The following is a 12,199-nucleotide window of genomic DNA, read 5'->3' on the forward strand; positions in this document are numbered from 1 at the left end:
CTGGGATGGGCTCCAGCACCCCTCACGTCACTTCCCCACGATCCTAAATTATTTTCTGTAGTACCGTACTTAACTTCTTTTTTTGAACTTCATCAAGAGACATTTGGTAAAATAAATTAGCTACAACAAATGCTTATGTTGCTTGAATCTTTTTCCTTTTAATTGTATCACCATGATGCAAAATTATACATTGTATTCATGTCATTTTACCGATTCAATATGGGATAGTTTTTGTCTGAGATTTACTTGTTCCAGAAAGTGCAGCACACAAAACGAAACATTGCACGCTTTAATGAATTTGTTGCTATATTAATATGAGGCAGTAAACTTTTCCTACTATATTATTCAGATTTTTTTTTTGTAAAAGCTTTTTTTAATGCTTATCAACAATGTGCATTGGTGTAAGAAACAGGAAAAAATGTAAGAAATGGAGTCCAGATGGTTTGGAACAATGCCCTTTTTGTCATAATTGATAAATTATGACAAAAAGGGCAAGTGAATGCTTGAATATGATGAACATAAAATCACAAAAAAAGAATGAATGCATGATGATTAACATCAACAATAACAATTCACATTTCTTCAGTGACCAAAAGTAAAAACTGTATACGAGAAACACGCAAAACATAATCAATGGTGAGAGCGTCATTAGTTTTCTTAGGTTTTTTTTTTTTTTGCAGATTCTTGTTTCCCCACAGAATTCTAATTCACAATACATACATTTCTGGGCTTTATTTAGTCTCATAATCAGAATGTGGTGTCTTCTGTGACGTAGATCTTGTGGTTTGGCTGCTGAGGCTTATGTGCCTCCTCAACCAAGGGATTTTCTTAACAAGCAGTCTTTTGAAATGACTCTGAAACTTTTTACCCACAAATGTGTAAAACACAGGACTAATGCAACAATAAAGGTAAGCAATATTCCGTGTAACAAACAATGCATAGTCCAGCTTCTCTGAGTAATCACAATCATCATCTGAACTGGAGCTGTGTATAGCACGAAGTAGAATGACGATATTGTAAGGGGTCCAACAGACAAAGAAGGTGAAGATGATGACGAATATGAGCTTAATGGCACGGAATTTCTCTTTCATCCGCGTGGATAAGATGCGGACAGTGATACTGGCATAACAGAAGATCACCGTGAGCAGAGGGAGCAGAAAGAAAACCAAAACTTGTTGATAATAAGTGACCAAACGCCAGAATGCCATCGTAACTTCAGGGTATCCCGACTCTTCGCAAACTAAGCCATTGAAGGGACTCTCCCATGCATTCTTGAAAACCATCTCTTTCGTACTGGCTATAATACTAATGCACCAAACCACAATAGAAGAAATGAAGGCATAGCTTCTCTTTCGACTCTTGGCAGCCGCCACTGCATGAACCACTGCGAGGTATCGGTCGAATGTCATAAGTGTGAGGAAAAGGATGGAGCTGTAGAAGCCAATGAAGTAAGCACTGCTGACTATCTTACACAAAACATTTCCAAAAGTCCACTCAGACAAATGATATTTGGCCCAAAATGGGAGGCTACTGCCAAAAAGGATGTTGGAGAAGACCAGGTTGAGCAAAAAAATGTTTGTCACCGTGTTCAGCTTCTCGTACTTGTAGATGATGTACAGGACCAGACCATTACCGATGTAACTAAGGATGAAGTTGACACAGTAGAAAGTTGAGTTGAATGCTGAGCCAAAATAATTGACATTGGACTTATTGCAGAGTTTTTCATCTTTGCTAACCACACTTCTTGGGTCATATGTCACATTCATATTTAAAATCTCCAAGAGGATGGAAAATTGATCATCAATTAGTATGTCCATGGTCGGCGATTGTCCTGAGGTAGAGAGATGTTTGAAAAATAGATTAGTTCATATAAATATGGCATTTCCGGTTATTGCTCCCCTTATTAATGATTGCAATTCACCTTATTAAGTGACAAAAAAACGTACAAATGCACATATTTACTCACATAGGGCGCACGTAAAAGTCTCAAATTTTCTCCAAAGTAGAAGGCTTTCTGACACGCTATATTTATATCGTAAAAAAGCGGACGGGTGAAAAGAGAATGTGTGCTTAAAGAATGACAACACTATTAGCAGTTTGCGGTGACATTTTCGTCTGCTACCAATCCTCACACGGTTTCTCCAGAAATGTAAATGTTTAAATTATCATATGCATTAGTTCCAAACTCATGATTCATTATGAAAATTTCACTGTCGGTTCTGATTTCGAAACAATGTTTCCTTTTTTTGAGAATTGTGTGTTACGTACCATTAGTGCCGGTATACTATTGTTACTCACTCAAAAAGAGAGAACAGAAAGTTCAGACTGACCATTTGGTGTGCAACACTAGGGTTGAATCATGTTTGGGAGTGTAAACACAAGAAGTAAAAAGCAATGTAATGATCCATTGTCAGGTGGAATTACTTCATATGGTAGACAATGACAAAGCCAACCTTAAACTTCACATTCACAATAAACCTGACAACTGTTCACAAATTATGAATTTTCGATATAATCTATAGAGTACATTTTAAGATCCAGTCATAATAAAAAAAAAAAAAAAATTAAAAAAAAAAATATATATATATTGTATTCTAGAAAAGTATTCTATTTTGTTCTTTGTTTGCCTACCTTGCCATTGAATGTTATATATATATATATATATATATATATATATATATATATATATATATATATATATATATATATATATATATATATATATATATATATATATATATATATATATATATATATATATATATATATATATATATATATATATATATATATATATATATATATATATATATATATATAGTCATACATGGTTTTGAATGTCACTATTGCATCTTATGATATCTTTCAAAGAAATACACAATAGAATCCAGGAAAAAACAATCTATTCTTAACATTCATACAGTAATAAATTATCATTTGTATTGTAAATATAAAGATTAATGGTTACTTAAGTACATTTCCCTCCCAAAATATCTATATCTATTTTTTTTATATGACGTTATTTGTCTAATTAGTTTCAATTTTAATTAGGAAATTCCCACCGACTTATTTACTTACCAGTGTTGCTTTCCATGTCTGGCATTCAAGGACGAAGACAACAGAGAAGCACTTGAGTCAGACTGAGACTTTGAAAGTAGGGAAGTCAGTAAATCTAGGAGATGCAACACAATGTGCTCATGTGAATTGGTGCGCCGCCTGATGGTGTAGTGATTGACTTGCCTGACTTTGATGCAGCTAGGCCTGGCAGGCTCGATTCTTTCTGGTGCAAACGGTCATCTGTCTTGCGACCAGCCTAGGGTGTGGTCTGCCTCCACCATCAACCAAAACCCTTACGAGGATGCTTGGAATGAAAGATGAATGAATTTGTGAATCGGTGCCTGGTGTGTATCATGTCAATGTCTTGTAATAATGTTGACATTTTTTTATTTTTTTAAATATTTTCTTTTTAACGAAAGCAATCATAATATTCGTATGTGTCAGAAAGAAAGAAAATTGACTGAAGGTTGATGATTTTTTTAAATAGTTATTTTCAAAAGTTTGGGTTGTATATTAGTACATCACACACAAAGTCTAATATCCTACATTCTAAAGCCTGGTCCAGGCGACCAAACGTCCGGGTGACCAAACGTCCGGGCGACCAAACGTCTGGGCGACCAAACATCCGGGCGACCAAACGTCCGGCGACCAAATGTCCGAGTACCATTCTATAGATGTCCAAGATCATGTAATGGGAAATTTGGAAGTGGAATTTTTCATTCATCAATACATTTAATGGAAATCAAGTACTGAAATTGGCATCCATTGACATCAATAGCCATCCAATACGTTCAAATTTGCATGGCTGTCAGCATTTTTTTTCCACTGCCATTGATGGTGGTACATGTCCAAACCATTTTAACTGTAAGGGCTGGCAGTGAATGATCACTTTGAACCATCCAAAATGGATTATGAGTCTCTTACTGTCAATTGCAGCCAAGGCATTGAACTAGTTTTTGGTTGTTTTGGCTTTGTTGGTGGGGTGACAAGTTAGGTCACAGGTGTCAAAGTGGCGGCCAGCGGGCCAAATTTGGCCCACCGCATCATTTTGTGTGGCCTGATAAAGTAAATGATGAGTGCCAACTTTCTGTTTTATGATGAAATTCAAATGAAGATTGTAGATGATTTCCTGTTTCCTCATTTTAAATCAATAATTGCAAACAATTTGCACTAATTTGAATGAACAAAAATGATCTATCGATTAGCACGATCGAGATAAATAAAGGATTGTCATCCTTTTGCCCAATGAGATCATTTATTGCTATTGTAATTGTACAAAGAAAACAAAAGAAATGCCATGAAAGGCCACCATATTAATTAAAAGCACAGTAGAGAAATCACAACTCTAGTTTTTACATCTTATAAATGTTCAGTCCGTGTTTCTCTTGAATTTCTATTTACAAAAAAACTGATACTTTTCTAGGTTCATCTAATACTCATAATCAGAATGTGGTGTTTTCTGTGACGTGGTTCTTGTGCTTTGGCTGCTGAGGCTTATGTGTCTCCTCAAACAAGGAATTTTCTTAGCTAGAAGCCTTTTGAAGTGACTCTGAAACTTTTTACCCACAAATGTGTAAAACACTGGACTAATACAACAATAGAGGTAGGCAATATTCCGTGTAACAAACATTGCATAGTCCAGCTTGTCTGAGTCAGCACACTCAACTTGCGAACCAGTGCCTTGTATGGCTCGAAGTAGAATGACAATATTGTAAGGGGTCCAACAGATGAAGAAGGTAAAGATAATGATGAATATGAGCTTGATGGCCCGGCATTTCTCCTTCATTCGCGTGGATAGGATGCGGACAGTGATACTGGTGTAGCAGTAAATCACCATGAGCAAGGGGAGGAGGAAAAAACCTAGAAATTGTTGATAATAAGTGACCAGACGCCAAAATGCCATTGTAACTTCAGGGTATCCCGACTCTTCGCAAACTAAACCATTGAAGGGACTCTTCCACACATTCTGGAAAACTAGCTCTTTCATGCTGGCTATTATACTGATGCACCAAACCACGATAGAAGAAATAAAGGCATAGCTTCTCTTTCGACTCTTGGCAGCCGCCACTGCGTGAACCACTGCGAGGTATCGGTCGAATGTCATAAGTGTGAGGAAAAGGATGGAGCTGTAGAAACCAATGAAGTAAGCACTGCTGACCATCTTACATAAAATATTTCCAAAAATCCACTCAGAGAGATGATATTTCGCCCAAAATGGGAGACTGGTGGCAAAAAGGATGTTGGAGAGGACTAGGTTGAGAAGAAAAATGTTTGTCACTGTGTTCAGCTTCTCATACTTGTAGATGATGTACAGGACCAGGCCATTACCGATGTAACTCAGGAGAAAATTGACATAGCAGAAAGCTGGGTTGAATGTTGAGCCAAAAATATTAACGTCTGCCTTATTACAGAGTTTGACATCTTCACTAACTACATAACTTGGGTCATATGTCACATTCATATTGAGAAGGCTCAAGAAGAGAGAATATTGGTCATCGTCCATATCCATGGTTGGGAATTGTCCTACGGCAGAGAGAAAAAATAACCGTTGATATCCACTTGTTGGAGAAGCATACTTTGTTCAAATGTGTATTCAGTTTTTCTAAGATCTCAGTAACATGACAGGCAACTGACATAAAATCAACGAATGAAACTAACCATGTGTTCTACAATCAGGTATTGCATAGTAGTTCTAAATGGAGGAATCATTAGTTCAGTTTTATTCTTAAGCTGTTAACAATGTCGGCATTTTAAAGCAGAAATGTGTACTACGTGCATACTATTGTTACTTACTCAAAAGAGAGAACAGAAACTGCTGACTTCTGCAGTAAAATGTTCTGAACCTCCCATCTGGAGTGCAATACATTTGTTTCGTAAAAATGACTCATTCGGGGGAGCTTTAACAACAACAAAAAACAATTATGCCAATGATGAATCTTCAGGGGGTAATTACTTTAATGAGTTTATTATATGTTGCAACCATAACAACCTATACACTTCAAATTTGAAATAACATAGTAATATGTTCACAAATAGGCAATTTTACAAAAACATTGATAATACAAATATGTATTATATATGGTGTTTATGAGTAATGTGTTGCCAAAGAACATATTGAGCTGTGCAACGTTAATATGCCACAATTTTCTTTTTAATTTCATACAGTTAATACACCAAGTTGGGTTGTTTTTGTGGTATTACTGAAACTGATGCTCATAGATAAAGTGTTCAACTATATCGCATGCATATGCTTATTTCATATTTGTATGAATTCAACAAGTGAGCTTTCCTACATGGATTAATTGGCACAAAATTACCAAGGAAACATCTATTTTCTGTATTTTAGGGGTAAACTGCTATTTCACCAATTGTTTTTCAATAATGTTCCTCACAGTCAGAATTACTTGGTATACATAAAAACAATATAACCCCAAACAGTAATCTAAAACATTATTGGGTGCCTTTCAGAATGAACTATAATATCAATTATTGATTATTATTCCAAATGATGAAACACAACAATTAAATCTGTCTCCATTTCTGTAAATAGCAAAGTAGTTAATTGTTGAAATGTACACTTACTTAGTTACTTACCAGTGCTGTTTTCCATGGAAGGCCTACTAGATACAGGAAAGAAACCAGCAAGAAGTACTTGAGTCTATGACTGCAGACTGAGACGAAGGTGGGGAAGCCAGCTAGAGAGGGGATGTGTACACAGATCAGATCTGCGTCTACATTGCTGTTGGGCATGTGCATCTGAATTTCAGATTATATTGACGTGTCAGCAGTTATTTAAAATATGTACATATTACAAAATTGTACAAGTGGAGCAATACAATATATGCAAATAGCAAATGCAGATCATTGGCTAAATTGGCAACTATTATTTGCATATAGGTAAGGTCCAAATAAAAAAAAACTATTGATTTTGAAAGCATTGTAAAGGAAACTTGGATTCTGAGCAGAAATGTGAAAGGCGGAAGGAAAACGTGTACCTTGATGGGAAAGATTTAAGAAAAGGTGCAATAGTTACAGGAAATATGTCTTCTCACTTGTTAAAGTATGTGTGTGCAATAGCTCATATTCTAGTACATTTCACTTAGGCATAGAGGAAATCAGATTACATACATATATAGACCCTCTTATAGGTATATTATTTGTTAATATACAGTTATTTAATGACAGCATTATCAGGGCATTTCTTTCTAGTGGCCAACAATACTCCAAAAATACAAATGTCATTTTCATCCATTTGTTCTGGTACAAATCCAGGATAAAGTGATACAAATCAAAATGCTGTGCCACTTTCCACTTGAAAATCTAAATGGAAGTTCAAGAGCATGTATGGTCAGGCGTCAATTTGACACATTCCCTCTCGCAAGCTACTTGTGTGTAGTTCTCATTGCACTTCTGTTTTGAAGTGGTTAAAAAAACAGGCATGTTTTTTCCAACAGAAATCCCTCAAGGACTGGGAAATTGTGAATGTCACATGCCCGATTTTTTCATTGTACAATTCTTTCTGTCAATGTTGCTTCACATACGTACTATATTTATTAATGACAGCTCTATTTGATTCTATTTCAATTGAGCTGCAACGTAATACCGTGTTCCCTCGGTTATCGCGGTTAATGGGGACCGGGACCACCCGCGATAAGTGAATTTCCGCGAAGTAGGGATTCCCCTTCAAAATTGCTTAATTTGAATTTAATTCAATTTTTTTAATGTTTTTTTTACCCCCCTGTATACAGTACACCATATAGAATACGGGTAGAGAGAGTGAAATTCATGTTATAACAAAAAAAACTAAAATATGTTGTTTCAATGTAATATTTGTATTTTTTTTTGCAAAAAAAATCTGCTAAGCTCTGAGTCCGCGGTAGCTGAACCGTGAAGTAGCGAGGGAACACTGTAGTCCCAAAATATAGTATTACAAGAAGGATATTCATCTCAACTGATATAAATCAAATAAATTGAAAGCATGCCCTAATACACATCGGTTATGAATCTTAATACATGTATTTTTAACACTTACATACCTCAATAATAGTCAATAATAGTGACAGTAGGTTTACTTCCATGCATGTCATTCAAGTCAAACGGCAATTACTAATAAACATAACATCAGGGTATTTCGTAATGTTTCTTTTTTTCCCAGAACTATAATTTAGTATTTTATTTACAACTTTTTGCCTTCCTTAAAGCTCAAAGTTTCCCCTAAAGATAGATTTGGCTGTATCCCAAACAAATCTTAGGTTTTATATCTACTTTGTGTCCATTATTAAGTATATGAGGCAAAATAATTAAAAAAAAAGTGTATATCGCCACCACAAAAACTTCAACCATACAATAAATTAAACATGAAAAACGGTTCTTAAAAAATGCAACATAGGAAAACAGATGTTTCAAGACATTTAAAAAGGTCATTGAATAGTCATTGCGATCAAAGCAAGTGCGGTTCCAAAGCATGATAACAGTTGATATTGATTTTTCAGCGATGTATTACATTCAATGAATATTTAATATTCCTAACCAAGTTTGAGGAATTCGACGTTAGAGCAACATTGATTTGAATAGTTGTCTCATTGTGCCCTGCGGTTTGAATAACTTGTATCTTTAGTACTTTGTGATGAGTCCATTAATACATTTTCAGAATTCGATGGAGGCCCCACTGGTGAAATGCAGTTTTTTTTCTTTACAGAACTTCATGTGTTCAATGTTGTTTCAATATTATAAAAATGAAGGTAATTTTGAATGAAAATAAAATATCTCGATTGATTTAATAAAATGACTGTGGCTAAATAATGACGTTAGAATATTCAGTGTCATTTCTAAAACTGATTTTGGTCTGCAAAGGGTTAAACATTTCTGTGCAGGATTCAAGCAGCAGGAAGTTGTGGTAAATGAGTCAAGCAACCTTTTTTTTGACCAAACAAGTAAAAGTCAAAGACATGCAGTCCATTTTGTCTTGATGTCGAAATATTTAGTCGTAGACCGGAAACTGATTTCAAATGAGCAAGAAAAACAAGATCAAAGATCGTCCTGAGTGTGTTCTAAATAACAAAAAACTGAGGCCTTGTGAAGTGTCTTATAATGCCTGATGGCTAAAACTCTCCAGTAATTGATGCAGGCTTTATACTACCTCAAAGTCATCAAAAGAAGATGTGGTCACTCTCTATCCTGCATGCCGCATTCTGTGCATTCTGTTGGCAATGATGGAGAATCCATAAGGTTGATGGTGTGTCCTTCTCTGAGCCTCAAAACTGCAAGCTTAACACTCCATCTGCAGGGAGTAACAAAACAACACAAGCAGTCAAATATTTGGTTCTTGCACAGTAAGTCTTTTACTGTAAAGAGTTTTATCATTTTTGCTTTCCTACCATAACTAGGGGCAATTTAGAGTGTCCAACCAGTCTATCGTACATGTTTTTGGGATGTGTGGGGAAACCGGAGTATCCAGAGAAAATCCACGCAAACTTGCGGAGAACAAGCAAGGAAGGTGCGAACCTGGGCTTGAACCCACGATCTCAGAACTGTGATGCGGAAGAGCTAACCTTTTTTTTTTTTAATGTATTTATTTTTAAAGTGGACCGCCGCATGCAAGTTATACATTTCAAATATCTCATCTGATTTTCTAAACCGCTTTATCCTCACTCAGGTCTCAGGGGGTGCTAGAGCCTGACTTCAGGCCAGAGGCGGGGGACACCATGAATTGGTGTCCAACAAATCGCAGGACATGAGGAGACAGATAACCATTCATGTTACATTTCAAATGTAATTCGTAATATAGTAACAATAATAGTATCAAATATAGTGTTGAGTTGTGTTGTATTGCATCATATAGTAGAGTACAATATATTATAGTATTGAATGAACCTTTTTATGAATCTATTATCAGTTAATTCCCATGTCACCTTTGTTTTATTTGCAATCTGGTGGTGAGGTGTCTAAGGGCAAAATCATTAAAACCATCCAAATACCAAACTGCAGTATTCCAATTATTCAATGAGTCATCTCTTTTTGCAGCAGAAAATGAGAATACTTGGAAAGAGTCACTCACTATCACAAAGCTATATGGGTGTTATAAAACTACACACTACATTTCTTAAATAATTGAAATTGACTCCAAGTTTAACAGAATGAACACACCTGTTGGTGTTTGGATCTCTGATAGAAGAAGTATATAAATATCCACCAGTTTTTGAACCAGTCACAGGGATCTTAATCTGCAAAACATACAAAACTTGAATAAATTAGAAGATGTGCAATGAAGTGTTTTGACATGCTACAACAGATAACCTTAAAGTGATAGCAGACAACATTTCGGACATAAATTCATCCAAAAAACTGACAGAAAATGCTTAATAATAAAATTAGATACTAATTTATTTTTCCTTCTTAACTTTCTTGTCCCCATCCAAACAAGAAAACAAATCTCCAAACATGTGATGTCACAACACGAATGATTAGTTTAGATTAGAACTTTATTTCATCCCGCATGTTGGGAGGAAATAACTTCATTTTATAGATGTACATTATTGCAGAGATTTTCATTTTTTACTGGTCACCATTTTATAGCACCTTCAGTATACTGTAAATGAGTTTTTATGTAGTAATGTGGAAATCATCAGTTGGAAAATGGTGAGTTTGCTCTTTAAATATTTGATGTATTGTGCATATTTTTAAATGAGAAAAAAACTGTGGCACAGCGTAGGTATGGAGAACATTAGAGGTTTATATTTAACCATGCTGTTTTTTTTTAGATACAGTACCTTTGCTATTTGCTGGTCTATCCTATTGTCTTTGTCAGTCAGATGGAGTTTGTGAATTTTTAATGGTGGGGCACCCAAACTCTCCATGGCGATTGTGCATTCTTCCAACTTCTGCAGCGCCAATTTGTGGTAGTCCGACTGAGCAAATTTCTCTGATGCGATACAAAAAAAAAAAAAAAAATAAACAATCAGATTGACATTACGTCACAAGGAATAAATGTGTGATTCCTCCAAATCCTGCATCTGAATTTTACCATTTTGTGTGTGTCTGAGTGCTTTATCCAGACCCCCATAACTGTTAAAAACAAAGTTTGAAAAACCAATAGGTAGTATTGTGAGGCTTTATAAATTGAGATGATATGTTTGTTACCCCTGTAATTAAAGATTTCCTATTTAATACTTGTACATATCAGTACTGGATAACACAATTGCATGAATGCCAAATCGATGTTTGCAGAAGTCCTGCTGAAATAAACGACCTCAACCTTCTTTTATATTATTAATAGTACTTTATACTCACGTTGCATTAGGTAGTACATCGTCCCAACCCCTCCTCCTGTCAGTAAGGTGGTGAATATGGTGAGCTGCTGCAGTTTGTTGGTGGGAACCCTCATCTTTTGTGGCAAAGAAGTGAAAAGAAAAGGAATTCAAAAGCATGAAATTGAGTTCTTCAAAAATGCCCTTTACATTAAAGTAGTTTGAGAAAGCTGAAATGGTTGCCATTCATTCACATGTGGTAGAATCAATTAAAGAAATGCACGACTCTATTTTCAATGACCAATCGACATGCATTGCAGATAATGTGAAATCACAACAATTTCTTCAGGATATTTTGCATGTTCCATTAACTGACAGACAAATATTTAACACATTTACCTTGGAAGTGAGCGGTAGTCTGACCCTCACTTTAAGCAAAAGTGGCTTTAAGAATTGATAGCTGATACCGATGTGAGCCAACTGGGACCGGGGTTGTCATTCGTTGGCCATTTTGCGTCGGAGTCATTCAATAAACATAACATCAAAGTCAACGGATTGTACCTCGAAAGAGTTATAGAATGCTAAATTGATGTTTGAAAGGTTTTCAAATGGCGTTGATTGTTGATTTTGATTGCCAAGTTAATACGGCTTCATAGCGTTTATAAACCGTCGAAATATTGGCACTTTTACACATCTAGCCTCAAAATGTAATATCTCTGGGACAACTCGACTGTATGTATATAGTAATCATTTTTTGTAAAGGTTTATTCTTTGTTTTTCGTGATTTTCCTAATTTTCTTTTTACCTGAGCAAAAAAAAAACACCTTCAAAAATAAAATTATTTCTAAAAGCGTGGTTTTCAAAAACAATTAGTCCTTAAAAAACAACACCATAAA

General features: G+C 35.4%; 3 protein-coding genes across 4 annotated transcripts; all 3 read right to left on the reverse strand.

The window, feature by feature from the left end:
* Positions 1-579: 579 nt before the first annotated feature.
* On the reverse strand, positions 580-3,259 carry LOC144201434 (C-C chemokine receptor type 3-like). The gene is made up of 2 exons (XM_077724049.1): positions 3,079-3,259; positions 580-1,831 (listed from the first exon to the last, which is right to left on the reverse strand). Exons 1-2 carry the CDS (start codon positions 3,101-3,103, stop codon positions 732-734), a joined length of 1,125 nt encoding a protein of 374 aa, XP_077580175.1. The 5' UTR covers positions 3,104-3,259; the 3' UTR covers positions 580-731.
* Positions 3,260-4,345: 1,086 nt separating this feature from the next.
* LOC144202117 (C-C chemokine receptor type 3-like) lies at positions 4,346-9,326 on the reverse strand. 2 transcript variants are annotated; one of them, XM_077725102.1, is made up of 3 exons: positions 9,197-9,326; positions 6,652-6,752; positions 4,348-5,580 (listed from the first exon to the last, which is right to left on the reverse strand). In XM_077725102.1, the coding sequence occupies exons 2-3, from the start codon at positions 6,665-6,667 to the stop codon at positions 4,487-4,489; spliced, it is 1,110 nt and encodes a 369-aa protein (XP_077581228.1). In that variant the 5' UTR covers positions 6,668-6,752; positions 9,197-9,326; the 3' UTR covers positions 4,348-4,486. The 2 variants fall into 2 exon arrangements, with proteins under 2 accessions (XP_077581229.1, XP_077581228.1); XM_077725103.1 differs by lacking the exon at positions 9,197-9,326 and having other exon boundaries at positions 4,346-5,580; positions 6,640-6,743.
* On the reverse strand, positions 8,055-12,144 carry coa1 (cytochrome C oxidase assembly factor 1). Its single transcript, XM_077725104.1, has 5 exons — positions 11,703-12,144; positions 11,347-11,440; positions 10,827-10,978; positions 10,204-10,280; positions 8,055-9,337 (listed from the first exon to the last, which is right to left on the reverse strand). Exons 2-5 carry the CDS (start codon positions 11,438-11,440, stop codon positions 9,223-9,225), a joined length of 438 nt encoding a protein of 145 aa, XP_077581230.1. The 5' UTR covers positions 11,703-12,144; the 3' UTR covers positions 8,055-9,222.
* Between the last annotated feature and the right edge of the window lie 55 nt (positions 12,145-12,199).

Source organism: Stigmatopora nigra, chromosome 9 (assembly GCF_051989575.1).
Source record: "Stigmatopora nigra isolate UIUO_SnigA chromosome 9, RoL_Snig_1.1, whole genome shotgun sequence".
NCBI classification, from domain to species: domain Eukaryota; kingdom Metazoa; phylum Chordata; class Actinopteri; order Syngnathiformes; family Syngnathidae; genus Stigmatopora; species Stigmatopora nigra.

Coding starts and splice junctions, on each gene's coding strand:
- LOC144201434 (XM_077724049.1), bottom strand. CDS start 3,103: ATGCCAGACATGGAAAGCAACACTG. Junction 1,832..3,078: donor AGACATGGAAAGCAACACTG/GTAAGTAAATAA, acceptor TCTCTACCTCAG/GACAATCGCCGACCATGGAC.
- coa1 (XM_077725104.1), bottom strand. CDS start 11,440: ATGAGGGTTCCCACCAACAAACTGCAGCAGCTCACCATATTCACCACC. Junction 10,979..11,346: donor GATGTACTACCTAATGCAAC/GTGAGTATAAAG, acceptor GTATCGCATCAG/AGAAATTTGCTCAGTCGGAC. Junction 9,338..10,203: donor AGAGATCCAAACACCAACAG/GTGTGTTCATTC, acceptor TACTCCCTGCAG/ATGGAGTGTTAAGCTTGCAG.